At 40.7% G+C, this 26,893-nt stretch overlaps 1 protein-coding gene across 3 annotated transcripts; it reads right to left on the bottom strand.

The window, feature by feature from the left end:
* Positions 1–43: 43 nt before the first annotated feature.
* Positions 44–26,157, bottom strand: LOC129353375 (bromodomain-containing protein 1-like). 3 transcript variants are annotated; one of them, XM_055022669.1, is made up of 15 exons: positions 25,889–26,157; positions 19,190–20,565; positions 18,867–19,026; positions 18,655–18,783; positions 17,891–18,019; positions 16,999–17,311; positions 13,342–14,085; positions 13,128–13,254; positions 12,912–13,039; positions 10,942–11,036; positions 10,501–10,655; positions 2,079–6,571; positions 1,819–1,972; positions 249–293; positions 44–119 (listed from the first exon to the last, which is right to left on the bottom strand). In XM_055022669.1, exons 2-12 carry the CDS (start codon positions 20,545–20,547, stop codon positions 6,373–6,375), a joined length of 3,537 nt encoding a protein of 1,178 aa, XP_054878644.1. In that variant the 5' UTR covers positions 20,548–20,565; positions 25,889–26,157; the 3' UTR covers positions 44–119; positions 249–293; positions 1,819–1,972; positions 2,079–6,372. The 3 variants fall into 3 exon arrangements, with proteins under 3 accessions (XP_054878644.1, XP_054878645.1, XP_054878646.1); XM_055022670.1 differs by lacking the exons at positions 44–119; positions 249–293; positions 1,819–1,972 and adding an exon at positions 25,629–25,696 and having other exon boundaries at positions 5,237–6,571; XM_055022671.1 differs by lacking the exons at positions 44–119; positions 249–293; positions 1,819–1,972; positions 10,942–11,036 and having other exon boundaries at positions 6,442–6,571.
* Positions 26,158–26,893: the final 736 nt, after the last annotated feature.

The raw sequence follows: 26,893 nt of genomic DNA, 5'->3' as shown, positions 1-26,893 counted from the left end.
AACTTTAGATGTAGCTTCAACCTGGAAAGAGTCACACAGAAAGTAGGTTTTAGAGAATTTATTTGATCAGAAATAATCTTCGGCGCTCGGACCCCGGCCAGTAGACACTGCGCTGGTAACTGCCAGAGAGAATGATTCACTGTTCAGGAATTTGTTTTTTTTCTATACGAAAACCTTTTTGAATAAAGTCACTGGATACATAAATTAAACCTATGTGTAAATTCTAACTATGACTGTCTTCATCTCACCTGATCATGCACCTTCGTTCAGCCTAGCGGCGCTGGTCTCATCTCCTTCAAAATCAAAATCAAATCAAATTTTATTTGTATAGCACATTTCAGCAGCAAGGCATTTAAAAGTGCTTTTAATCATAAATACAAAAACACAAAGTCATGCAACATATAATAGACAATAGATTGTTACATATTACATTTCAAATACAATTCTAAACAGGTGTGTTTTTAGTTGCGATTTAAAGGAAGTCAGGGTTTCTGCTGTTGTACAATTATCTGGATGTTTGTTCCAAATTTTTGGTGCATAGATGCTGAAAGCTGCTTCTCCTCTTTTGGTTCTGCTTCTGGGGATGCAAAGCAGACCAGAACCAGAAGACCTGAGAGTCTGGAAGGTTGATACAACAGCAGATCTTTGATGTATTGTGGTGCTAAACCGTTCAGTGATTTATAAACTAACAACAGTATTTGAAAATCTGTTCTTTGAGCTACAGGGAGCCAGTGGAGGGACTTTAAAACTGGTGTTATGTCTCTATCTTCCTGGTTTTAGTGAGAACGCGAGCAACAGCGTTCTGGATCAGCTGCAGCTGTTTGATTGATTTTTTGGACAGGCCTGTGAAGATGCTGTTACAATAATCAATGCGACTAAAGATAAACGCCTTCATAAACTCCTCACCTGAGCTTCCATCACCTCGACCTGGTCTCAACCTTCGCTGAGCTCGCCTTTAATCTTATGTTTGTATTATGACTTTGTAACCAAACAATGTTTCTGTATGTTTTTGCTTTATTACAAAACAACAGTTGAGTCTGACTGTTAAAACACAAACAACTTAACTGTATGTCAAGTTTGTAAAGAAAATTTGTATTGATTCCAGTCATTGTTCAAAAAATATAGGAAACATTGTATTTACACATATAAAATATTGCAAGTTATTAACTTAGCTTGCATTTAAAATTTTTAAAACAACGTTATCCAATTGCTAAACAACACTGTTACAATATATCTGCCACTACTTTATTTGTTCTACTCTCGCCAACAAAATAAAGCCACAATGTGTGGAAACGACACCATTTCTGTATAAACTAAATAATGTAAATCAACTGAGCTACAACAAAAGGAACATTCAAACATGTACATAATATTTAAAGAAAACATTATGAAAAAGGATGACTGAACAAGTCAAAAGGCAAATGTGCTTCAGCAGAAATGATTTAAAATGACATGTCACAAAAAAACAAAAAAAAAAAAACAAACGATGTGTGACAACTGAAATGTGTGAAAGACTGTAGAAAACAACTAATATTCTCCTAGCATTTAGTACTGGCATTCAGGGCAGTGTCTAAGTATGCTATCAGAGTAGTAATGAGGGAACTCTCCTCATCTTCCATTTCCAGTGAAGCTCATACAAGTCTTTATATTGCCGGTTGCAGGAAGAACATGTTACAATCGCAAAAGGAATCCGGTTTTCTGCCTTGAATAACTCTGAAAATCTACCCCAGTTGATCTCACCTATGAATGACAAATTGATTTCATGTAGTTGAAATCTTATTTCATATGTTTTAATTGAAAAAAGTAAAAGGTCCTTACCATCCAGCCAAGCAAAGTGAGTCTTCCTCCTGAAAACTAGGTCAGACACAATGGCTTCAAAGCACTTGCAGGTCAATGCTAAGGTGAGGTAAGATGTGCCTCCCTGTGCTGGTATCACCTCCCAGAGAATAGCTTCAAGTATATTCAAAGTCTTCTGAAAATAATAATAAAAAAAAAAACAAAACAAAAAAAAAACAGGTGCATCGCAATCTGTCATCCTGGAAGAATGGCTATGACACATGATTATGAATGAATCTTACCTGCAAGTTTGGCAGTATCCTGCCTGGTGAAGAGCATTAAATAATAATTAAGACTTGGTAGCTTATCCTTTCCATCTCTGATGGTATAAAAAATTCTGTCCAAATTCTGAATTAATTTAAAAATAATATTAATTTATTATGTAGTGTCATTTGCAAATAAAGATATACAAATCAAAATTACTAGTTATGTGTGAATTTTAAAAATTAACCTCAATTTGTGCCTCGGCTGCTTTGGCATAGGTATGGTCATCAAAATATTAATACAGTGTGGTCTGTAAAAATATAGATATTTTCTAAGAGAAAGATGAATTTAAGTCCAAATAACATCAAAACTGCTTCAACCCTTTCAATTTTTATATCCTGATTTTCTTTCAGACTTACAGAAGTCTGAAAGACATAATACAAGGTACATGATTCAAAACTACAAAGTGATGAATTTTATCTACAGCTTACCTCACATTTTGCCCTCTCATCAACTTTTTCCACTTTCTCCCCTTAAGTAGTTCTTCTCTGGACCTTATAAAAAGGACAAATTGAAGGTTTTCTTAAAATAAAACTGACATTTGTAACATGATGTGGAACAGTGCACCATTATTCTTACTTCACAAGGAAATTTCTCAAGACAGTGAGAGACCACTATCTTCGTATTGTCATCATATCATTCTGTGGACATCACAGGTTCACATTTAATGAAATCTCCAACAGAAAGTATAGACTCATCTGATTCTTTACCTCGCTGAAATCAAATGATGCTGCCATCACAAAGTACACTGGATACTGTTGAGAAAAATATGATTATTACATCTATACAAACCATACAACAATATGGTGGGTGGAAGTGGATGTTAACATCACCACAAACATTCCACAGTTTTTGGACAGTCCTTGTTTCGGCAATCCCTGTGGTATTTACGAGAAAATTCAAAAAGGGGGAAGAAAATTATTGCGTCATTACTATAACAATCACATTGAGGTGAAGGACAACAGCCTTACCCACAGTATTGATTATTAACATTTAAAGCAGAAATGGTTGTAAATAAGCAGACTTGTAGCTCCGAAGAACCACAAGTGTCCCATCATAACGTCTCATATCATCATCATTGCCAACAACTTCTGTCCATGGTCCAGATATGTCAAGACAGTCTTCTGTGATGATACAAAGTTTTTAAGTTAAAAACTTAAAAAAGGGTATATTTCACAACATAAAAATTATAAACATGTATGAGAATGCAAGACAGAACGGTCTCTCGATGGTCCAGCTTTAACCCATGCCTTGTTTAAAAAGAAACAAGAAACTGCTTAGAAAATGTGTCTTATTGCATTTTAGGCATTAAAACCTTATTCACAAATTCAATTTGGATATTTACTGTTACATAAATATGAAGATTAATGCTGAACCTTTGCCTCCGTGGAAAAACGGAACAGCATACTGAAGACATACCACTTTCAAACTTATTCCTATACACCTTTAATGTTTTGATGTGGTTTTCATCTGTGAAGCCACTGGCAGAATCAAGGAAGAAAATCTCCCTATGCTTAGGCTTCAGAATCTGAAAAAAATATCACACTGATGGTGAACACTACCGCAGAGTAATAAATGAATTAGACAAATGTCAAGAAATGCAGTAAATATGAAGGTCAATATCAAATAAGTACTGTACTAACACATAGTGTCCAATGTCCACGCCACACAGCAATCAGAACCCAGAGTCTGTGACGCGTGGACAAAAGCATAATGATTGAATGTGGCCTGGATGTTGGTGGCTGCTGGATGGTCAAGTGGCTGGGCTGATGCACAGCTGGACACCATATTGAAAGTCATTGTGTGGTTAACCAAATGATTAACAAACCTGTCCCTTCTGTCAGTGGTTGAAAACAGTGCGGGCAATAAAAGTGAGATGTGTTTCAGGGTAGGCCACATCTGAATATATGGACATCTGAATCTAACAAAAAGATATGAATAAAATAAAAATAAAAAACATCTATATACATAGCAGATATGTTTAAACAAGACATGATTCATTCCCACTCAAAATAGAACAAGAACACAGTGTAATAGCTACTAACATAAAAGAAAAAGCTTATTACACATCAGGATATATACAATTGGTAGAAAACAAAGGCATTTTTGAAATTAATCACTGTAGATTCTTTAACATTATTATTATTGTTTGTAGGATTTAACAATAAATTTTAGAAGTCACAATGGTTTCCAGATAACATATATTCTGCAAAAAATTTATTGAAATTGTAAAAGGGATATTGCTCAAACAGCCAACGGCAGGTATTAACTAATTAGATTTAGTCAATTACTCTGTAACTTTTGACAAAAAAATAAATAAAATTAGGACCATTTTTATGTTGAACTCTTAGTAAATTTTGTTGATATGCAACCTAATGACAGTAGCTGAACACATTTTAATCCATAAAAACGTAAAACACGATACACAGATACGTAAATGTGGTTTATGTGAGATTTCTTCTAACCTTAATTTGTTGTCTTCTAAAAAGTATTACTTTCCAGAAATTTAACATTGATGTAAAAAAACATATTTATTGATTTACTATGTGAAAAAAAGTTTTAAGGAAGAAAATATCTTTGCTGACTTTGTGGGTTTTGCATTATGGATCGTGTGCCGAATATCATGGAAGAATCTCTCAAACTTCCTTCAATCGACCTCTTAACCCCGCTTTTTTAAGGTTTGTGAAAATAGCGCCCCCTTCATTTCCGGAATGCAACAGTCCCATTTCCAAATAAGGTATGGGACTGACAGTGGTTCGTCCCTGACCCTTTCTGTTTGCTGCAGCGAGGTCCTTCTTTCCCAGAGCCACCTCTTGGTGAATTATGACATGTAATGGTGGTTCTGGTTTTCTGTGGAAGTCACGCCCATAAATCATGCAAAGCCTCATGGGGGCTAATAATAATTTAGACAACATTTCACAGAAGCAGGCTTTCGTTGCGATGTCACGACCAACTTCCATACCAGTAGAGCGATGTTTGTAGGCGTAAGAGCGATTTCAAAAATCTACTCCTTTTCTCACTAACGGAGCGGCAGCAAGGCATTTCAATGATTCTCCTATGTAATGCTATGGCAGGCCCCAATAACTCCACTTGTGAAAGTTCCAGTTGAGGAAAATGCAAGGAGACAGACCCAGTATTTCAATAGGATATTTTATTTTTCAGTGTTTTAGTATAAAAATTCCAGCAGCCTGCTTTTGGCTGGTTTCTGTTCCAATGGACTAGAACTGTGTGTTTTTTTACTTTTCTTCCCAGAGAATCAACTAAAGTACCAAATGTATTTACAGCAAACTGTCAGCAGGGCTGGAGGACCAAGAAGAAGCCTACTCTCTGCTACCCATCAGCATCTATCATACCTCACACATTTAATGCCATCAGTCCAAACAAAAACAACTAAAAAAAGGGAGGGTATGAGCACCCGTAGTATTTCCTCACCATACCTTCTATATAAAGTGATGCATATCCGTTTTCTGCTCTGCAATAAATTAGTCCAGGCACATTCTCTACTCTCCTTCAGGGCAATGCTGGAGAACACACTGCTGTGTCGCTCAGAGACATGACTGAAAGCTCAAAAAAAGAAGTCAGAGTGAAGCATGAGGACGGGCAGTTGGTTCTGTTTTCCTTTTGGTTTTCATGTCAACGATGCACTTTAAAACTTTTGGAGCTTCTATATAGATCTTATATAAATATCTACAAGCAAACAAAAAATAATAGTAAAGTAGTCCAGTAAAAACATTTGGTTACAAAAAAAAAAAAAACATCACACAGAATTAATGCCAGAAACAAGAACTTGATGCAGGATATCTCAATAAGTTATAAAACAAACAAAAAAACAACAATACAGTATACATGTTTGTTCTCAATGTGGAGATAGCACCAGCAGGACCAGCAGCACCGGCGACCACTACTCACACCTACCTTTGAAGGTCCAAAAATCAAGAGTGTGTGTACCAAATAAAACTGAAGAGTGAATAAATTAGTGTCAGGCTATGTGTGTGATATTTACATGAGCTGCTGCTGTCACACTCATACACTGACAGATGGAGGATCTCACAGCAGCACATTTTAAGAGGTCAGAGGTTGAGCACTGACACATTCACCAGGCTGAGCTCTTCCTTTGCATAGCTTTGACTACAGTGAGCCATTGTGGGACTCCAGACAGGGGGATGGATAAACATGAGTGTTTATGTTGTGCGTATGAGGCAGAACGTCCTCTCTGCATGGATCGTGACGATGAAAGGTGATGGTTGGTGGACCTGCTGAGGAGGACAGGGTTTAGCGGGTGGCAGCGAGGCCGCTGCCGCCACCATTCACCTCCAGATTCCCTCTGACAGAGTTGAGCTGCTTCATGGCCCGATCGAAGGCAAGCCGCACAGTTCTCCTGATGGAGGAAGCACGAGCTTCCATCAGCTTCACTCTGTCCAGGCTCTGGTTGATCCCAAACGGAGCCATCTTGGATCTAGGAAGCCATTGCCTAAGGAAAGGGAGATTTGCAGATCAAAAACCCCTAAACAGATTCTCTTAAAGCTACAATATGTAACTTTTATAGAAAAGACGTTTTACGTATTTGTTAAAACTGTCACAATTTTTGTGGTAGTATAACATAAGACAGATAATCTCTGAAAAAAATCTAGCTGCTCAGTAGTAACTGTAGAAATGCATCCCTCAGCCAGAAAAAACAAATCAGAGCCAGGAGGAGGTTGACTGACAGCACTAGCTCTTATTGGTTGTTTCTAAGTGGTGCTCATGGACCCCTTGGATGTCATATTTCACAGGAATTTCATGTTCAACCTCCACCCGACAATGGACTCTCACGTTTAATGTCAGCTAAAATCTGTAGGATGTAATTTAAACTTTTTTTTTATATATATACAGTATGTATTGAAACTTTTGCAGTTATAACATGAAACAGCTATAAGTTTTGGGGTAAAAAAATCGATCTCTGCTTCCTTCCCATGTTCTCCAGAATTAGACAGCTCGATCAGAAATAACCACTCAGAGCCAGCACCAAACCATTACCCATTGTCTGAGCCAGTTTTGATTTAGTAACTTAGGATTGTTTAAAATTGATACAACCTTTATTTGATAAAAAATTAATATTTTCTTGTTTTACTTTACATTATTTGATAATGTTTGCAATGTTGTGAGATTTGTCTCCCGTATAATTTAGGCTTTAAGAACTTTACTGTTAAGTATTGCTTAACAGTAAAGGTTTGTCAATTGCTTAACAGTAAAGGTTTGTCAATTGTCCTTTTGACTGAATGACGATTTTATTGTGCCTGGCAAGTATTTTGCATGTTTTTTTCTAAATCTGGTGAATTTATTGCTAGATAATTTTTCAATTTTGCCAGATAACAGAAATATTTATATCTAAAAGGGAAAAATTAACAACCAATCCAGATGATCGGCTATGATCAATAATCGGCAGTGATCAGCCTGGGAGGAGCTTGATCTTTTCACAGACTCAAGTTACATACCATGTGCCAGTTTTAACAAATATGTAAAACATATTTTCCAAAAAATGACAGCTTTAACACAATTCCTGAACATGACTAAATACTTTTCCTAAGAAATTATTTTGCAGCTCATCATGGAAAAATTACAATAAGGTCAAATCTGGTAGTCATGTCATATGAAATGTTTGTGAACTCTCACCAAAAGAGCTATTTGGGTTACTTGTAACCCAAATACAAGTAACCCAAGGACCAGACCATCTTGCCCCTTGCTTTCCTTCTTTATCATTGTATAAAAACTTACATGTTGTCTCTGCCTGGCAGAGCTTAGTGAGCTGGGTTAGCCTGGCATCCACACTGGCTTGATTATTAATTGTCTAATGAGCTCTCTGTATTGTGCACCATGCATGAATAAACCTGATTGAGTGATTCTACCTGGACAGTGCTTGGAAATATTTTTCCACAACACAGCCTCGTTTCAAAATACCATACTTTCAAAAATAGTGACTATGGTAGATAAATATGTATTTATCTACAAGGATGAGGTCCCTGATCAAAGATATCAATTGTGATATTTTATAAAAGACACCAGGGAAATACAATATAAAATCTAATTGCAACCCGGGTCGGGTGTAAATGGACTATAAGCCATGTAGATTGTACCGCTTGCTCCCATTGTTTGTAACCATAACTGCAAGAGCTGTACCATGAACAAGATACAAAAATTAAAATTGCAAACTACTGGTACAACGACTAAGTTTTGTGCCATTGTGTTCAGTGATTAGCCGGTACCATCCTGTGCTTAATTTCTTCATTTTTCTGCTGATATCAAGGCGACAGCAGACCGTAGCCAAAACTTAGCCACTAAAGCTAACACACGGTTTGTAGCTGCCTGGTATTTCAAAGCTTGTGGATATTGAAGATTCAGCGTCAGAAATGGGAAGACGGAGGTTAAAAGGAATCTGTGCTTTGTTCAGTGGAATAATTTGTTGGAGGAAAATAATGCTAGAGGAAATCCACTGCTATGGGAACGGGCTGAGGACAGAGGCGGCGATTCAGCACAAGTAAGTCAATATGTTATATGTTATACAGAGTATGAAAATGATTTTTAGGCAACTCCTCCGTTTTTGTTTATATGACAAGTATATTCAATATATATAAAATGCCCCTCCAATAGCGAGCAACGCTTAAGCCTGAAAATTATTCAATTGTTCTGTATCACCAACACCGAGCAACACGATCCAAACCACAAAGATAGCCGGTCATATTAAAGTTCAAAACCTTCGCTTTACAGCCATATAAATGTCACCGATCCACATGAAAAATCCTCTGAGTTTGCTTTACAAATAGTAAAGAATAGTTTATTTTCCAAATCCCAAAAATATGACATCTACATTTGCCGTTTCATAATTATAGCCCATGTTAGAGTGAATTTTTCCACTTGGCTTCTATAATCTGTTTTTGTGCTACACAAAACTAATTTCTCTTTTTTCCCCTGAGATACTGCTTAGAAAATGAGGCTATTACATCATCCCGCTGCTTTTTATTATTAAAATGGTAAATTTATGTTTGGTTGGACTTTTATAAACTAATGCCTCTTCTATGCATAATTTGTTTGTATTACTGTTGGTACAGATATTTGGCAAACACTGTGCTGCGTTTAATTTCAGCTACACACTTTCAAAAGAATATTCGGATTTTAACATGCATTTTCTACGTGGTAAATATTTCAGTTCACTCTTACTCACTAACTCTAACTTCAGTGATGCTACACCTCTGAAATATTTTTTGCAATTTTTTTTAATTGTGTTACCAGAACTGTTTGTTTTAAACATTCAATTTCCCAGGATATTGTCAATTTATTTTTAAGCAATACTCTCAAAAAGAGCTTAGGGTTTATTAGATTTTGATTATGTTGGTAATCTGTACCAACTACTGGTAGTAATATTTCACAGATGTAGTGCCGGTCAACCTCCGCCAGACAGTGAGCTCTCACACTGAACAGCTGCTTAAAGATGCAGCATGTAACTTAAAAACAAAAGATTTTACATATGTATTAAAACTTTCGCTGTCAAAACATAAGACAGGTAATCTTTGAAAAAGAAAATGTCCACAAACAAATTATGGAGGTAGGCACCCCTCCAGACCCCAGTAGGGATGAGGGTCTACAGAAAATGGATGGATGTTATCTTTACAGATATGCTTTACAGATAGACCCTAAATAAAAGCAGTGTGATAATGAATAAAAATCTAACAAACTAGGTCATAAAAAAAATAGACATCTACCGGTAGTTATATTCAGAGTTTGATTTGACAACTTTGCCACACAGCATGGTATACCAAGTACTGAGCTCCAATATTACAGTTATCTACTGAACTTTAACTGTGGCTAAATTGCTTAATTCTGATTTTTTGTAAAATCAGTTTTTTTTGTGTGTGGTCATTGTATGTAATCTGCTGTGTGAACTGCAAAGGACCTATAAGTGTACCAAATGCCCAGCAGAGGACATCATTACGTCACACATAGCGAACATGCTCAGTGGAAGTAAACATGGATGCTAATGTTGTAGCATATCTTGCGGTGTTAATGTTGTTGTCCATCTGAAGCCAGCACATTAAGAACTTGATCCTCATTATCGTCCATCATGTTTCTTGTTTCTCTTAACGTTTCCACATATCGGGACACAAAATAGCGACATTTATCAAGTATCAATGGCTTACAGGTTGGAACAATGTGTCTTGGTGTACAGCAGTGTGTGCATAGCATAACATGACTCAGTTTTGAGTGGAATGACTTCAGTATTAAATAATCTGTCTGAGTCGGGGGTTCCAATGTTGCATGATTTTATATGGAGTATTAGAATAGAAAGGGGCACAGCTAAATTTAATTGTACAGTATGGTTTCAGACAGCTCCCGGTGTGACAGCAGTCAAGACACTCAGCTCCTCACCAGTTGTGTTTGCTGTCGAAGAAGCGGACGAGGAAGAGTTTCTCTGCGGACCTGAACTGCATCTGCTCTCCGGCTCTGAGAACATCCAATGGTGGAATGGGGAGCTCCACCCTGCTGTGCTGACATGATGTCCTCCGAACTCTGGGATTCACAATCTGTAAAGACCCAGGACAGACTGTGAGCTAGAAGAGAAGGGGGCGTCACCCTTACAGATAGAACAATCTGCATTTCATGGTGAGAGACGAAGCTGCTCTGAAAACGCCCCACGACCAGAGACGAGCATGCAGGCCGGCCCAGAGCAGAACAAGCTGCTTACACACAGCCACGACACCAACCCAGCAGTTCACATCACAAGCTACAGCATGAAGAATGGCAGAGGGCAGATGGAACCAATGGGGCAGATGGGGCATGAGGTACGGACAGACTGACACACACACTCACCAGGGCAGGGTACCAGGGATATCCACTACATTTAGCCCAAACTAGTTTAAGAGGCTCCAGAACAAATGAAGAAGCAGCGGTGGGACTCCACACTTCTACAGGAACAACAACAAGCCAGTTATGAACAGGACACACTGTCTGCACAAACACACACACACTCAGCAATACACTGGCAGAGAGCTGAATCATACTGCTGTGTGTATGAAGAGGACAGACCAACTCCAGCCCTGTAAACATGGGGTGAGTGAGTGTGGAAGGGAGGGAGAAGGGGGCAAATGATTGTTTTTCTGGTTCAATTAGAAAAACAGATAAGTAAAAGACCAGAGAAATGCTGTTCCGTGCTCCTCTCCAGCTGCGCTGTAGAGCCGCACTGCCACACTCCCCTCCCCAGTGTGTCTCCTAGCCCCTTGCCTCACTCCCTTGCAGACCAAATGAAATCGATCTGTTCTTTGGGTTGGTTCACAGAGAAGGTGAGGAACCCAATGAGCTGCCTGAGAAAGCTTCCTGAAGAGACCAGTGCCCGGTCAGAGGGACCCTCCTGTCTACACATATCCCCCATCACCAGTGGGTCAGATGCAGGACCGGCGGCATGGGCAAGCACTGGGTGGCATTACACACCCACAGAGTCAAACATGAACTATAACTTGTTTTTTTTTTTTTTGTTGATGTTTATTTTAACCTCAAAGTGGACAACTTTCTATTATTCATACCTCGATTTGATACAGTAGGAGCTCTCACACTTCTCGTATTTGTGCTTGTTGTCACATGTACTTTTTTCAGTCATTCCAATTATTTCATCCATTGCTAAAATGTTGTAATGCGTTTTTCTGAGCCTCCTTTAAACGCAACATGATTGCCGGTTTTAAACCTGTGCAGCAGTGACAGAAACATGCTGCTGCTGTGCAGAGCAGCACAGATGTGTGTTAGAACCATGGCAGCAAACCAGCAAAAGGCAAATATCTTTGCACAGCACCCCTGCCTTCAAACTAACAGAGTGAATCAAGTAATGCTGATGGACACAGATAATGTTAGCTAAATAATGACTAGCTAAAGTCAATATAAGCTTGTCAACAAGGTTAGGCTACTGATTTTGTTATCTATGTTAAAAGGACCAATGTACTGATTACATTTACTTGAGCAGCGTTTAGGGAAAAACGGTTCTTATGAGTAGCTTTACTGCACTGCACTTTTTTTCTCTTTTGTTTGAGTAATTATTGCTACTCTTATTTAAGTAGATTAATTTTGCATTTATTTTACAGACTTCAGAGATTGGAAACATTAGATTCTTAGAATTTTGTAGCATACAAGTTAATGTTTATGCAAATTTGAGCACAACTACTGAACATTTTATACATGTCACTGTTTACATTCATATTATTTTGTATAAATAAACGTGGTTATTTTATTTGAAAGGTAAGATAAAGGTTTGTTTTTGCTTTTATATTAACGCAAAAGCTTATTTACTCAGCCCAACCCCCAAAACAGACCAGTGCCCCCCCTGCTAAAATCATCTGGAGTCAGGGCTAGCGAGATAGGGGGCTCCAATCTGACGCTTGGACCAATCTGAGGGCAGACTTATTTGTTTCAGCATTAATTGTCTTAATATTTTGGTCACTTAAAATGTATTTCTCCTTAAATCATACCGTGACAGATCAGATTCCAACTGAAAATGATTTCAGCAACCTTGTACCCTGTTACAATAATGTCACTATAACTAATCAAAAACATGTTGAATTACATTTAGAGTGGGGGGCTGGCACTCTTGGACACACATTATATAAACTGGTAAAGTTTCCTCCTGCCTATGATCTCCTCCATCTTGTTTTATTCATTATCTGCTCACACAGATCAAACCACAAACCAAAAGAAATATAACAGGAGCTATCCTGGTATCCTAGCAACAATTACAAAGGTAGCAGAGGGTGGGCTGGGGAAGTCAGTTTCAGCAAGGGAGCAGATACTTTTCTCACCTGAAGAAATCTTGGCAGTCTTTGTGAATAGCCCATTGTCAGCACTGGTCATTACAGAACTTTGGTCATCTTTGGTCTGTCTCGCCGCTGTAGGACGACCCTTCACACCTTTAGGCACCATAAAAGTGCTGGAAGAGATCAGATGAGGGCCACATTTAGAAAAACTGAAGAAATTAAGTTGGAGGATTATTGATCATGTCTCCAATCAAAACCCACCTGGAGTCACAGATGAAGTTGTTGCTAGATGATATGCTGGACTCTGAGGCGCATCGCCGCCGGGGCTCCAAAATGCGTGGAGACACAGAATCCAACTTCTCCTCCACCAAGCAGCCGTTGGTTAACCCTGAAACAGAAACACACTCATCACATGTCACTTGTCAGAAATATTGCAGTTGACATCAGCAATCTTTGTGCTTATGTGAAGCTCAACCTGTGCCAAGACGTTTGATCGGCGTCTCTTCCTCCTCTTTCTGTTCTTCCTCCTCGTCTTCAGTACTGCTGCTGTGGGACCTCTTCTTGGGGACCAGCAGGGTCTCCAGGCGAGGGATCACCACCGACAGGAACGTTTTGGCACCCAGTAGGGGTGGCGATGCAGCAGGCAGCTCTGGGGTCATAGGTGCTTTCTGGGGGCTGGCACTCTTGGACTTACGGAAGATGGTGCGCTGGGGGAAGCTACCTGATAATTCAGAGGGAAAGTTCCTGTTGAGCAGCATTTGATCTGGGCGGGGTTTGTTGGTGGGTTGAGGGGGATTTGAGGTAGAGGAGCTGGTGTTGTCATCAAGCTGCAAGGGAGCCTGCTCTGACAGGTGTGCAACAGGCTTCAGAGTGGGGGGCACTGAGCCACTTGGTGAGCCGTCAGGCTTAAATGAGGAGCTGAGCTGCTCTGAGGCCGGTAGAGGGACGGGAACTAATGGGCTTGCCAGACACAGCTTTTCCTCACACTGGCTGGGGCATTGTGGGAGATCCAGGGCAGGGGGTGATGGATGTGGAAAGAATTTCTTTAAGCCAATCTGGCTGCGGACCTCCGTGATGGCCTTCTTGAGGAGCTTGAGCCTCTTGGTGCGTGACGGGCTGTGCTTCATGGCCGTACTCAGGTCCAGCTTCTCCAGAAGCTCCTTCAGCTGCTCCTCCAGCTGCATGTGCTGACGGTATGAGGGTGCCAGGAGCCGGTCCACTGAGAAACAACAGCACAGCACCATCATAGTGTCTTCATCTCCCATAGCATTTGTTTATTCAGATGATAAATTCTGCTGAATTTGATTTAATGGTTTCAGTATGCATAAATGAAACAATTTTAAATTGTTTAACATTTAAATAAAATCTAGTAAGATTTTAAGGAGCTGGCAAGTTTACTTTGTAAAAGTTCAAAGAACAATATTCATAGTTGAATTGTTTTGTTACCATAGCTAAAATCTGATGCTGTGAGTTTATCTTTGAATTTGAGCTCTGTTCACAAAAACAAATTAGTAAACTGCAATTATAACTTATTGTTTTTTAGGTTGGCCAATTAAACTACTCCCCCTTCTTCCAGATTTTACTAAATCTAAACACAGAAGCTGTTAGAGGTGCTGATGTTTTTAGCAACAAAAGGGGCCCCTAAGTCAAATTCTGCTCCAGGCCTCAAGCAGCCTTGCACCGGCCCTGCATGATGAGTTCAGTCCGCTGCACTGTGCAGAAATGCGCAACAAACGAGAGATTTAATTCAATGCTGCTAATGTGGCGTTAGCAGCGCTTCCATTTTGTGTCTGTTGAGTTTTTAACAAGGGACACAGAAACTATTAGTCCAGTAAATGGGACAAGTTTCTCTGATCTCCACGCGCATAAACTCTGGCTGACTAAATACTCAGGTCCAGATTCTCAGGTCAAACCATAACAAACATTTGATATGGTTTGATTCATCTTATAACCGGAAAAATAATACTAAAAATAATACAAAACTGGCATGAGGCGTGACTGCGAGGTGAGTGCAAAAGCTCTTCACCTGGCTGAACCTGCATGATGAGTGATTAGCGCTGGTTCGTTAACCACAAATGCACCGGCCAAAGGTAGCACATACATAAACTTTATCAGCTTAAAGAGACACAGAGCCACACAATAGACAGCATATTGAAATGTAAAAGCCGCACAAAATTCTTTGTTCATAAATATAAATCATTCTCACTGTTCGCTCAACGTGTTCCTCTGAAAGCGCTGAGGTTAACTTAAGACATCCAGCTGTAGCATAATGTGAGGCAACATGGAGAGGCGCCTGGGGTGTGATTGGCCCAGCTTTCAGTGCATGAACTATAAACCTATCTTCTGTAAACATATCTTTTAGCTTTTAGGAATAAATTTGCTCTGCCAGTGAATCGCTCAGAGCAACAGAGACGCTTGCAATTTGGCTTAAAAAAAAAAAAAAACAATCAAGAAAGATTTAGCCTGGTGGTGGGGCCAGTGAAGCCTATTCACTGGGGGATACCCTGTATTGGATATTTTAAACTTTTTTTAAACAAATAAAAAACTGCAAAGTGGGGCGAGCAATATTATTCGGTCCCTTTCAGTGTAGCAAACTCATTCCAGAAGTTGTGAGGCTCTCTGAATGATTCAATGTTGTCTAAATCACTGATGATGATAAATAGAAACCACCTGTGTGTAATCAAGTCCTTGTATAAATGCACCTTCTCTGTGATAGTCACAGGATTGTGTTTAAAGTGCAGAGAGCAACATGAAGACCAAGGAACAGACTAGGCATGTCCGAAATGTTGTTGTGAAGAAGTTTAAAGCGGATTTGGATACAAAAAGGTTTCCCAAGCTTCAAACATCTCAAAGGAGCAAACTGCAAGCGATCATATTGAAATGGAGGGAGTTTCAGACCACTGCAAATCTACCAAGACCCGGCCGTCCCTCTAAACTTTCATCTAAAACAGGGGTATCAACATACAGTCCTCTAGAGCTGGTGTCCTGCAACTTTTAGATGTGCCTCTGCTGCACCACACCTGAATGGAATAATTAGGTCAATTAGCTAGGCTTTGGAGAACTGATCTACTCAAGGAGGTAATTAAGCCATTTCATTCCTGTGTTTTGTACCTGTGGCACATCGAAAAATTGCAGGACAGTGGCTCTCGAGAACTGGAGTTTGACACCCCTGATTGAGAACAAGAAGACTGATCAAAGATGCAGCCAAGAGGTCTATGATCACTCTGCAAAAATCTACAACTGAGATGGGAGTCTCTCCATAGGAGAACAATCAGTCCTTTATGGAAAAGTGGCAAGAAGAAAGCCATTTCACAAAGATATTTATAAAAAGTCTAATTTAAATTTTGCCACAAGCCATGTGGGAGACGCACCAAACACGTGGAAGAAGTTGCGTTCAACAGATGAAAACAAAATTGAACTTTTTAGCCACAATGCAAAATGATATGTCTGGTGTAGAAGCAACACAGTTCATTACTCTGAACACACCATTCTCACTGTCAAACATGGTGGTTGGCAGCATCATGGTTTGGGCCTGCTTTTCTTAAGCAGGGACAGGGAAAATGGTTAAAATTGATGGGAAAATGGGTGGAGCCAAAGTCTAGTTTGAGTCCAGAGCCTCACCTTGTCTAAACTGCTGGAGGGTTTAGACAGATCTAGTTACTCATATTTCTGATTCATGGCTCTCATCTTGAAGACATAGCTGTTTCTCATGTCAGCATGCTAAGCTGCTGACATGAGCTTCAGTGGGAATAGTTGTCCATGCATTAGATACTAGAGCTGTCCTTCCAGCATTCAGTGATCTCATGACTGTTACTGTGATTGGGCTAACCATAACTCCAGTGTGTGGGGGTTATGGTTAGTTCAGGCTCTCAACAACTGTCAGCAGATCCTTCACAATGAAAGTTGAGATGATAGTCTCCTTTTCAGCAGTTGGTTAGTGTGAAAGAGGGTTTCTGTTCTTTAATCTTAGATTTTTATTCTGTTCATTACAGGAATTTAAGATGGTCTGGTAGCTCTCTAAACTACTAGCGGGCATAGAAAGTGGACATGGCCTCTTTGTCCACCATCCATAAAATTGTTAAATGATTCTTGCCAACTTCTGCTTCACTCCTTTCCGGAAGCATTCACTCACCGTCCTCCCAGGAGAAAGGAGCTGGGGCCTCCAGCTGCGGGGCTTCTGGTAAGAGCAAGCAGCTGGGGAAGTTAAAGCCGATCCGATCCACCTCTCTGCGAGCTCTCCGTAGGATGACCCCTCCATGGTCCAGCAACCTCTGAGCCGCCTTGTAGAAGAACGTTTCCTTGGCATTGTATGTCATGCAGTTACTAATTATGAGGTTAAAGTCATCCTCAAACTCATCCAGGCTGCAGTAACTGTGAGAATCAATTCGTTTTCTCATAGTTGAGAAGTCCATAGGCCTTCTGATGTGCTCCAGGTAGTCTGGGACCTGCAGGGGCAAACAAGACACAACGAGGCTGAGAACATGTAGAACAGGCGTCTAAAACTCCAGTCCTACAGGGCCAGTGTCCTACTTCAATCTGCTTCAGCACACCTAGCTTCAACGTTAGCTCATTAGCAGAGATTTGTAGAGCAGGATTACATGCTAGAGATGGAGGTCAACCATTTAATTCCAATGTGTGGGGCAGGGGATAAATCTGAAAGTTGCAGGAGTCTGCAGTTTCAGACCGTTGCTCTAGAGCAGGGGTGTCAAACTCCAGTCCTCGAAGGCCACTGTCCTGCAGTTTTTTGATGTGCCACAGGTACAAAACACAGGAATGAAATGGCTTAATTACCTCCTCCTTGTGTAGATCAGTTCTCCAGAGCCTTGCTAATCACCTAATTATTCTATTCAGGTGTGGTGCAGCAGAGGCACATCTAAAAGTTGCAGGACACCGGCCCTCGAGGACTGGATGTTGACACCCCTGCTCTAGAGAGACTGTAAATGAATCTTTCAGACGGAACAGCCGTTAGATATGGATAGTTATTTCATTACAGTCTGTCAGAAGAATGATTAAGTGTTACAAACCTCCTTAATGCAGACAGGTTGTGCAAAGATGCTGTACTGGTCCTTGTCCTGCAGCTGACTGAGCACAACTCTCAGTAGGACATTGAAGGGAGTCAGTTGCAGCTCCAGCACCGACTGATGCAGCTTTATCTGCAGAGAGAATAACAGTGCATCTGCTCACAACAATCATTCATTGTTTGCTCATAAATCAGAGCAAACAAATACTTTTTATCCTCATAGTAGTTTTTTGCATTTTCTCACACTGGAGTTTTTTGTGACAGATCAACAAAGTATAACATAAAGGTCAAAAGAAAAGAAAATTAAATATCCTTTAAAGTGTGGAGACAAGCTGGAAAAGGGGCTTTTTCTGGGTTTTGTCTCCTCATCTAGAAAGACCAGATTTAGACAAGTGACATCAAAGAGCCAGATGTTGGTTGGTTATTGCAGGGGTTCCAGTCTGTCTATTTTCTTTTTATGAGGTATATAATGTCTATCTCTGAAGTAACTAGAAGTGCTTGTCTGGTTTGGCAATTACTCTATGACTGAAGCACTAGTTGCCAGGTAATGAGATCATGAATGGACTAAAGATGACCAGACTCAGTGGAGCTAATCAGTAGCACTTTTTTTTTATTCACAGGGTTTCAGAATAACGGAGTCAGATAAAAGGACAGAACATTTTCTAGATTTAAATCTGAGACAAATTGAATACTTGAGCAGATTTCATCAGAAAGTTGTTGAATAGTAAAGGAGCACTGAGACAGTGAGAGAGGAGTGACTGACTCTACCTCGTCTCTTTTCAGCTTCTCCCGCTTCCTTATGAGCTCCAGCAGCAGCCGGGTTCGCTCCAGGTCATGGCGCAGACGGTGCCACACTTTCAGCTGCTCCTTTAGAGCCTGATTTGTCTCCATACGCTCCTGAAGACATCACACAAGTTTTGTGATCAGTATTAGGAGGATATTGAAGCGTTGAGGGTATGAGTGTGATAGGCAGCATTGACCTTCTGCTGCTGAGCTTTAGAGGGTTGAGGGTTGGCCTGCAGACGGCGTATCAGAGGCACGTTATTCCTCGACTGCCTCTTCAGCATCCAGTAACTCAGCAGCCGCTCAACAAACTGCCGCTTCCTCTGAACTGCTACCTGGTTTAAAATGGCATCGAAACTGGACCAGACAGGAAGACACATTTACTAACAGAACACCTTAGACTGTGGACATTAGACACTTCTAATCTCAAACACTAGATTTGTCTAATTCTCACGACTGTGCTTCGAAAATGGTCTGGAAAAAATAAATAAATAAATAACGAGAGTCTGGGATCAATTACCTTGATGCAGTGATACTGGGCCCAGGGTTAGCTTGGGTGTCAGGTTCTAGTTCCGGTTCCGACTCTGCTTTTTTCATTTTTTTCTTCTGCCAGCTTTTGGAGTGAGGCTTCCCCCTCTTTTCTGCCCGCTTGTGACAGGCTCCGTTCTTGAGACGGAGCTCATCATAGACATTGAGAGGCCGCTGGTCGCAACCTTCGGGTGTGTGGCTACAGCAATAGGCGGTTTTCTTCACAGAAAAGGTGGTTGTGCCAGACTCAGTGAGCTCTTTGACGGGCTCCATCCTCATGTAGAGGCCTGCCTTCTGGGCACAGCTGACATGGAAGGCAGTATAACAGTTGATCTTGTCACATTGGATGCAGGCCCCAGCACCCTTGGCCTTGCACAGGTAGCATGTGAGTTTCCAGCGGGCCGGGGGGATGTTGCAGACGCCATCAATGGGCTCGATGAAAACTGTATCAGAGAAGCCAACCTCGGGGACCCACATGGCACAAACCACGTGGCCCCAGCGATCATCATCTGTTTTTTTCAGAGCTCCTCCACGATTCGGGCAGAAGAGGCACTCTGCTGGCCTTGATGGACGCTGTAGACAATGACGGCACAGCCACTGACCCTCTGGGATGTACGGCACGCCATAGCACTCCTGGTGCACAGCGATGTTGCATGAGTCACAGAAGAGAATGACATTGCTGTCAGCTCCATCTCCATCCATGCAGATGCAGCAAACAGCATCTTCATCCACCAGTGACTGTAGGTCACTCTGGCCCTGTGTAGCCAAGAACAACTCTTTCTCAAAGCGGTCCATGAGGAACTCAAAGAGATTGTGTGACACCTGGCCGATGCCCTCACTCTTCCTCTTCTCGTTAATGATCTCCAGCCAGGCATAGTCCTCCTCGTCCATGTCGTACTCCACTTCCTCATCCAGCTCCTCGGTTGTCCTCTCAGAGTATTTGTAATACATGACCGGCCTTTTTGGCACCACCGGCAAATTGTACTCCACCATCCTGACCTTTGGCTCTAGGAGGCTGCTCAAGCTGCTGCCATGTGAAGCAGTGAGAGCTCCACTCTTCTTCTGCTGGTTCATTTTGAGGCGTACAGAGCGAACCAGAACCTGCTGGGGCTTCTCGTTGTTTTCTTTGTTGCTATTGCACTCCAGGATCTCCTGAGCCGTAGGGTCGTCGTCAGCGATGACATCCAGCTTGTCGTAGATGCTGAGCCGGTGCACTCGGCCATCCACTTCCAGCTCTACAATTCGCTGAGCTTGTGCGTATGTGAGAGTCTCTCTGTTTGGGGAGGGCTTGATAGGAGAAGACTCCCTCTTTAGCGTGATAGAGCGACGATTTTTGCATTTTTTCTTCATGATGAAGATATCAGGATTCTGTCAAGGAGAGAGGAAGTAACTATCAATGACTTACTGATGTAATGGTAAGTTAGAAAAGTGAAGAACATCACTTGTGGATCATTAGCAAGCTTTCTGGAGCAACAGCAGGAAAGTTTGGACTGTTACAACTAAATATGACACAATGACCAACTCAAATCAAATGTAACTTTACTTACACCATCAGATGACATCTGAAATGAGAATATGTTTTCAGAAACCTTTTACCTCTTTTAGCCACCCAACATGCAAACTTTAGCCAGATGCTACAGGTTTTAAGTAAGATTCTTTCATCGACACACCTCCCAAGCTATTCCACATTTGTCACATTAACACAGAAACGTCAATGTGTTTAAGTGAGTTTGTGTGCCAGATCAACATCAAACATCATACTCTTGAAGTGATGCATGATTTTCTGAAATTTTTCAAAATAAGGTGGGACATGAAATGCATTCATTTGTATTCAGTATCTCCCTGAGTCCATTTACATTTTCTAGTATTTCAGGAATGTCTTCATCAGTCTGACTAAAACCTTTTACAGAAGAACACCCATTAGAACAATGTTCAACTCTCTTATGCGTTCTTTCGTCTATGAGTTACTGAGGAGCAGATTGTTCTCCCTGCACCACCCAGCAGCCACTCCACCTCACCCTGTAGGCCGACTCATCTTGCTTCCTTGGTAATAGCAAAATACAGAGGTAGCGAAAAGCGTTAATTTCCTCCACTCAGGTTGAACCCAACACACAGGACACCAAAGTGACAACAGTGACAAAAGTTTTAAAATGATCAACTTTCTTGTGTCGAGTCGCTACACAAAAAAAGTTGTGCATGTCTGCATGTATGAGCTAGTCATTTTGCATGCACAAATTATGCTATACGAATTAAGCTTCATAGAAAATGAATGGAGAGGGAGCAGTGTTGTCTTCCTTCAAAATTACTTCAGCTATCTGCTGAGTTAATGGTGGTAGGTGGGCTCCTACCATAGAGTGTAGCATAAAGCCCAATGCCGGAGCCAGGGAAACGCTGGTTTAAAAGCGGAACATTTCACCTGCATTCTGGCAGTGCTTTAGATTCAAAGTGAATGATCATGGCGAGCCACTGGACCCGTGGAGGCACTATTTTGTAAAATAGTGCCAACTAAACAATAAATCTAACATATGTGCACTTAAAATGTAACGTTGCATTTTAGATGCATTGATGAATGCTGGTTTCCTTGCTTGGGGACCGCCAAATTGACAGACAACAATCACTGAGGTACAGTTGTGGTTTCTAATCTGGATGACATCCAGATTATTAAGTCTGTATTGTATATTAGCCTTCAGTAATAATTAGATTTAAATAGAGATGACATCCGACTGCCTGATGCAATAGTTCAAACTGCAGGATTTTTTATCCCAAATTAAACGTTATTCGTTCTAAAATTGTCACTTGTGTTGTGTGTTACGGTAGATCGTCGTGGCCGCTCCGATCTAAATCAAGGATTTATCCAGACTGGAGGAGTGACGCAGCCTGTTGAATGTGACCGGTAGCCAACCAGAAAGCGCGGATTCTCCTCCTGCTTTCTGAGGGGAAACACAGAGGGAATCCCGAACAGCTGACACGGTGCAACCCGAAGTCCAGCAGACATCGGAAACAACATGAATGTTTACTCAACAGTTCGTGCAAAGAAAAGATAAATAACTAGGGGAGGAGTTGGAGCGAAATTTCTACCAGAAAACCCGGTAACTTTTCAGCTGTTCTTCGTTAACGTGACATAAATAGGTTCTAATGATTTTCATTCAGTCAGGACTGACACCAGCTACATGCATTGAAGGTAGATTGTAGTAAGGAATTGATTAATACCTGGTTTTAAAATTTGTGAACTGGACTTATTATTTTGTGTCCATTGTTGGACACCACAGGGTTCGATTGAACCGTTATACTGAGGATTTCTGTTGGCTAATGTGTGATCTCCCAGGTTTTGATAATGGGCCGACAATTGGCGATATAAGATCGTGCAGTGCAATCTGGGCATTACACTAAGGAAATAAGGAAGGGAGAGTCAGTGGAGAGCACCGGAGTTGAGCCTTTTTTCATTTAGTGTCATCAACAGTAAAAGAAAAAGGCCGGAAGAAACGATATAGCCGATAATTGAAATGAGGTCGATAGTTTTAATTTATCGTGCGATTAATTGATTTATCGTTTATCGTGACAGGCCTAAAACCAACCAACCAACTATGAGCAATCATATCTCCCACTCCCCCTACCTATGATGGCACTGCACCAAGAAACACTGGAGGAAATGAAACTAATAGCTTGGAAGAAACCACTGAGCGCAACTTCCTTCAAAAATGTTGCTTTTTTTGAAGGAAGCGGTCAGCTTTGAGCTGTTGGACGATTTTGTTTTTTCCTCTCCATCATAGTTTGATTACACATTTACACCTCCCCAAACGAACTGATCTGAAGTTTGATTAAAGCGGACTAAGCAGGGCTTGTGGGAATGATGCACCTAAGAGTCAGAATAGACGCAATTGTTCAATTAGCTACTATTTACTGCAGTCCAAACAGTATATATTAGGGCTGAAACGATTCCTCGAATGATTCGAGTTCCTTGATGATTAAAATTCACTGAGGAAAATTTACCTGCCTCGAAGCTTCATTAATTTATGTTTTATTATTTAGTGCATTGTGTTCTGACCGGAACATTATTTGCGTTGCGCGAAGCTCTGACTTCTGCCTCTGAGTTGTTGAAGAAAGTTAAGTGTTGGCATCATAATGTCCAATTTTCAAGTTCGCCCCGTGGGGATTTTGTAGATTGATGATAATGCCCGGGTTTTGTCGTTTTGGAGGTACCAATAGACATCCTTACAATGAATGGTGCGATGCCTGGAGTACTGCAGCCTTTCTCCTCCAGGAGCTGCTGGTTCAGAGTAAACGGCGGAAAGAGCAATGCAGGAGTATTTATACAGGTAAGCAGATAGACTGAACATGGCAGGCGAGTAGTTGATGCTTGTAGTGTAAGTGTAGGTTTATGGATGAACCGCACAATAAATTTCATATCACTCAGGTCTGAACAAATAATAAATGGGTGGCAGAGCACATTGTGGCGGTACATGGTTGGTCAATGAGTTTCTGAGTGTTGACGAGCGAAGGTGCCGTAAATATCCTTTTTGCTCCCCCCTGCCCACATGCTGCTGTCCCCTGGTCTACTCCCTCTTCTCCACCTCCCATCTTACGTTTGTTCGTTCACCTGCCCACAACCCTAAGCCCCCAACTCCAGGCGCCATTTCACGTACACTATTCGCAAACCCACAGCTTGACAGGTATGGGGTAAGGTGAGAATTCATCTATTAAACTGACTGAAGATGAATACATAAACTAACAGCTGGAGTTTAGACATTTTCGTCACTGTATTTGTGGGCCTTTGAAACCTACACAAAATAATCAACCAGTATTTTATTTTGGCAGGTCAAACTGAAGGCACACTTTAAGATCAGGGTCAGAGGTGAACTCAGATCTCCTCCATTGCTGTTGCTGCTGTCACTGTGGCTAGTTGCCTGAGTTGGCGGTTTCCAAAATCGCTGAAGAATTTTGCTGAATCAAGCCAAATTAACACAGCTGAAGGATTATATTGGGTGTTTTTCTGGCAACCACTCGACGATCTGGTTTTTTCCACCGTTTCAACCCAGGATGGCAAGCTGCCGAATTGCCGCAGCTTTGTGGTAAGACTTCACTGAACCAAACCACTTTATTTTTCCAGACCCATTGCCTTGGATCATGGACTAAAAACAGACATATTTTTTGATTGATGCATATAAAAGAAAGGACTTCAATAAGAGAAAAAACTCTTTGGTGTCATCAGGGTTTTTTTTTTTTATATTGTTGTCTTCCTGTTGTGTTTATTGTTTATACTTACAGGAAAATATTATTATTATTGAATAAATAAAATCATTTTCTTCAAGGATTGTCTAGAATACCACAACACAACAAATTAAACTTTGGACACACATACTCTACTTCAAGACTTTCTGAAATCCAGTCCTCGAAGGCCGACCTACAGCAACTTTTAGATGTGTCGCTTGGTACAACACATTTTTATCTAATGAATGGTGTGTTGCCTTTGCAGAGCTGAAAGACTGTTGGTGAGGAAAATCAGCCATTTGATTCAGTTGTGTTAGAGCAGGAATGCATTTAAAAGTTGTAGGATGGTAGATCTTGAGAACTGAACATGGGCACCCCTCCAGTAAGTGGTTGGCCTGGCAATAATTCATGACAACAGTAACCAAAACACAAAGCAGGCTGCTGCAAACATTACGCTGGATCTGTGGCTATGAGCTAATCTCAAGGAGGATGTTTTCACAATGTCTTTTTTTTTGACATGTCTTAATGTTCCAGTATTTTCCATTTCAAAAATCAAAATGAAATTTACAAACAAGTTGTTTAATGAGAAAAATCCAGATTAGTTCATTCTTGTGTGCAACTGTGATATTAGGCTTATTAGGCTGTAAAAATGTAATTATGTTTCAGTTTGAGTTGTTCCATATAACCTATGCAGAATTTCTAATAGTTTGATATTTAAGATCAACCTGGTTGTGTACACATTTAAAAGTTTGCTTTATTTAATACAGCAGGAAAAGAAAACAAGTTGGTATCTCCAGTGACCGGATGCTGGTAGTTGCAGCATTACCACACTGTGTTTCCAGCCATGTGTTGAACAGCGCTCTGCACAGGGTACAAATACAACACGGAAGCACACGTGGCTTCTAAAAACTTCCACACCTCTTCCGCTTTAAATGTGCCTCTCCCAGGACTTCCTACACCTTTAATTGAATGAATAAACAAGCCTTGGTTGACTTCAAACGAAACGTTCATTGGATGAATGAAAGCCAAGCAACTAGGAGCAGCCGGACTCCAGATCCTCTTAAGGAGACCTTCCTACTGGTTCCGGAGCCCTTGCTGAAGCCGTTCTCTGCTAATTGTTGCGAAATAACGTTAACCCAAGTTGACCCGGACGTAACCTCGAATAAATAAAGTGTTGAAAACAATATCTAGAATGTGTCATCGCTGCGATAAGATAGACATGCCTCAAGATTACCAGTCAGGACCACCTGGTCATGCCCTCCAGACAGTCCGTGGCCTCTCTGCACGCCAGCTGAAAACATAAGGACATTCCGTCCAGGAATCAGGCTAACTTTACCATGCTAGCACAGGGGAGAGGAAATATGGCGACACAACAAGATATTGACTCCACTGAAATGGTTTCTTTACTGAAGAATGCGACTTTTTATTTTTATTTTCACAAATTACCAGTGAAGACGTGGTAAATTAACGAAGGAAAACCTACCTTTGTGTTTTCACGAGCGCAATTTATAGAAACGGTAGCAATGGCGTCGCGGCCTGTAGATAACAGAGGCAGAGAAATCCACAGTCGGGCCGTTCCATCCAAGGGCAGTCGTGGCTCTAGCTGAACCGAGTGGAAGTGACTGACTGGTATCCAGGGCGACGAAGATTGTTCCTGTGGTTTTACGTAGGTATGGGAATAACTACTGACCGTTTGGACAACGAAATAGAAGTAGGAAGTGGCACAGCTAAGCGGCAGATAGGGATTCTCTTCCCCCACAATAATGCTATAAGTCGCCACGTACTTACGTCATCACGTAAGTACTTACGCCAGGAAGTCTTTTCTCGGAAGGCGAGAGAAAAACAGTACATCCAGAGCTGAAAACATTTATATTTTTATTTGTTGAATACTGAGCTAAAACATTCTTATAATTCACAAATACACAAATTGACATCCGCAAATGCACAGAACATACACATGATGCAAACACAAATACATCTTGATTTACAAGCTGCATTTTTATGTGAATTTTGAGACTCCCCTGACGTCTTCTTCTTTCTGATTTTTACTGGTGGGTGACATCTAACGTTAAGATGTATTATCGCCATCTACTATGCTGGAGTGTGGACCAGAGTATCTCCCTTTAATCGAAATAATCCAATTTCCTTAAAAAATGTAACAACTGCTTCATTTATTTTGTTTAATTAATATCTTAATAAGTTTTGATGTCTATATCATATTTTTTAATTTCTTGTTTTAACTACTCTCCACTTACTGCATATTTTTCAAAATTAATTATTACATGTTGTACTGTTTCCGTATCCATTCCACACAACTACCTCCTGGATGTTTACCTAACCAATGTAAAGTCTTATTTAATTCAGTATGTCCGAGCCGCAAATTTGTCATCACTACTTATTCTTTTCAATTTTCTCCTATTATTTCCATATTCCCTACTTTCTTTTGTATATGAAATAAATGACGACCTTTAGTTCCTTCCTCCCACAA

The sequence above is a fragment of the Poeciliopsis prolifica genome, unplaced genomic scaffold, assembly GCF_027474105.1.
Source record: "Poeciliopsis prolifica strain line A6 unplaced genomic scaffold, Auburn_PproV2 SCAFFOLD089, whole genome shotgun sequence".
In the NCBI taxonomy this organism is placed as follows: Eukaryota; Metazoa; Chordata; class Actinopteri; order Cyprinodontiformes; family Poeciliidae; genus Poeciliopsis; species Poeciliopsis prolifica.
This window is presented reverse-complemented; position numbering and strand designations above follow the sequence as displayed.

What these genes read in the sequence shown, in the direction of transcription:
- LOC129353375 (XM_055022669.1), bottom strand. Translation starts at nt 20,547, where the DNA reads ATGAAGAAAAAATGCAAAAATCGTCGCTCTATCACGCTAAAGAGGGAG. An exon ending in TCCTTTCTCCTGGGAGGACG is followed by an intron (nt 14,086 to 16,998) that starts GTGAGTGAATGC and finishes GTTGTTTCTCAG; the next exon opens with TGGACCGGCTCCTGGCACCC. An exon ending in ATCCCTGGTACCCTGCCCTG is followed by an intron (nt 10,656 to 10,941) that starts GTGAGTGTGTGT and finishes GGGTCTTTACAG; the next exon opens with ATTGTGAATCCCAGAGTTCG.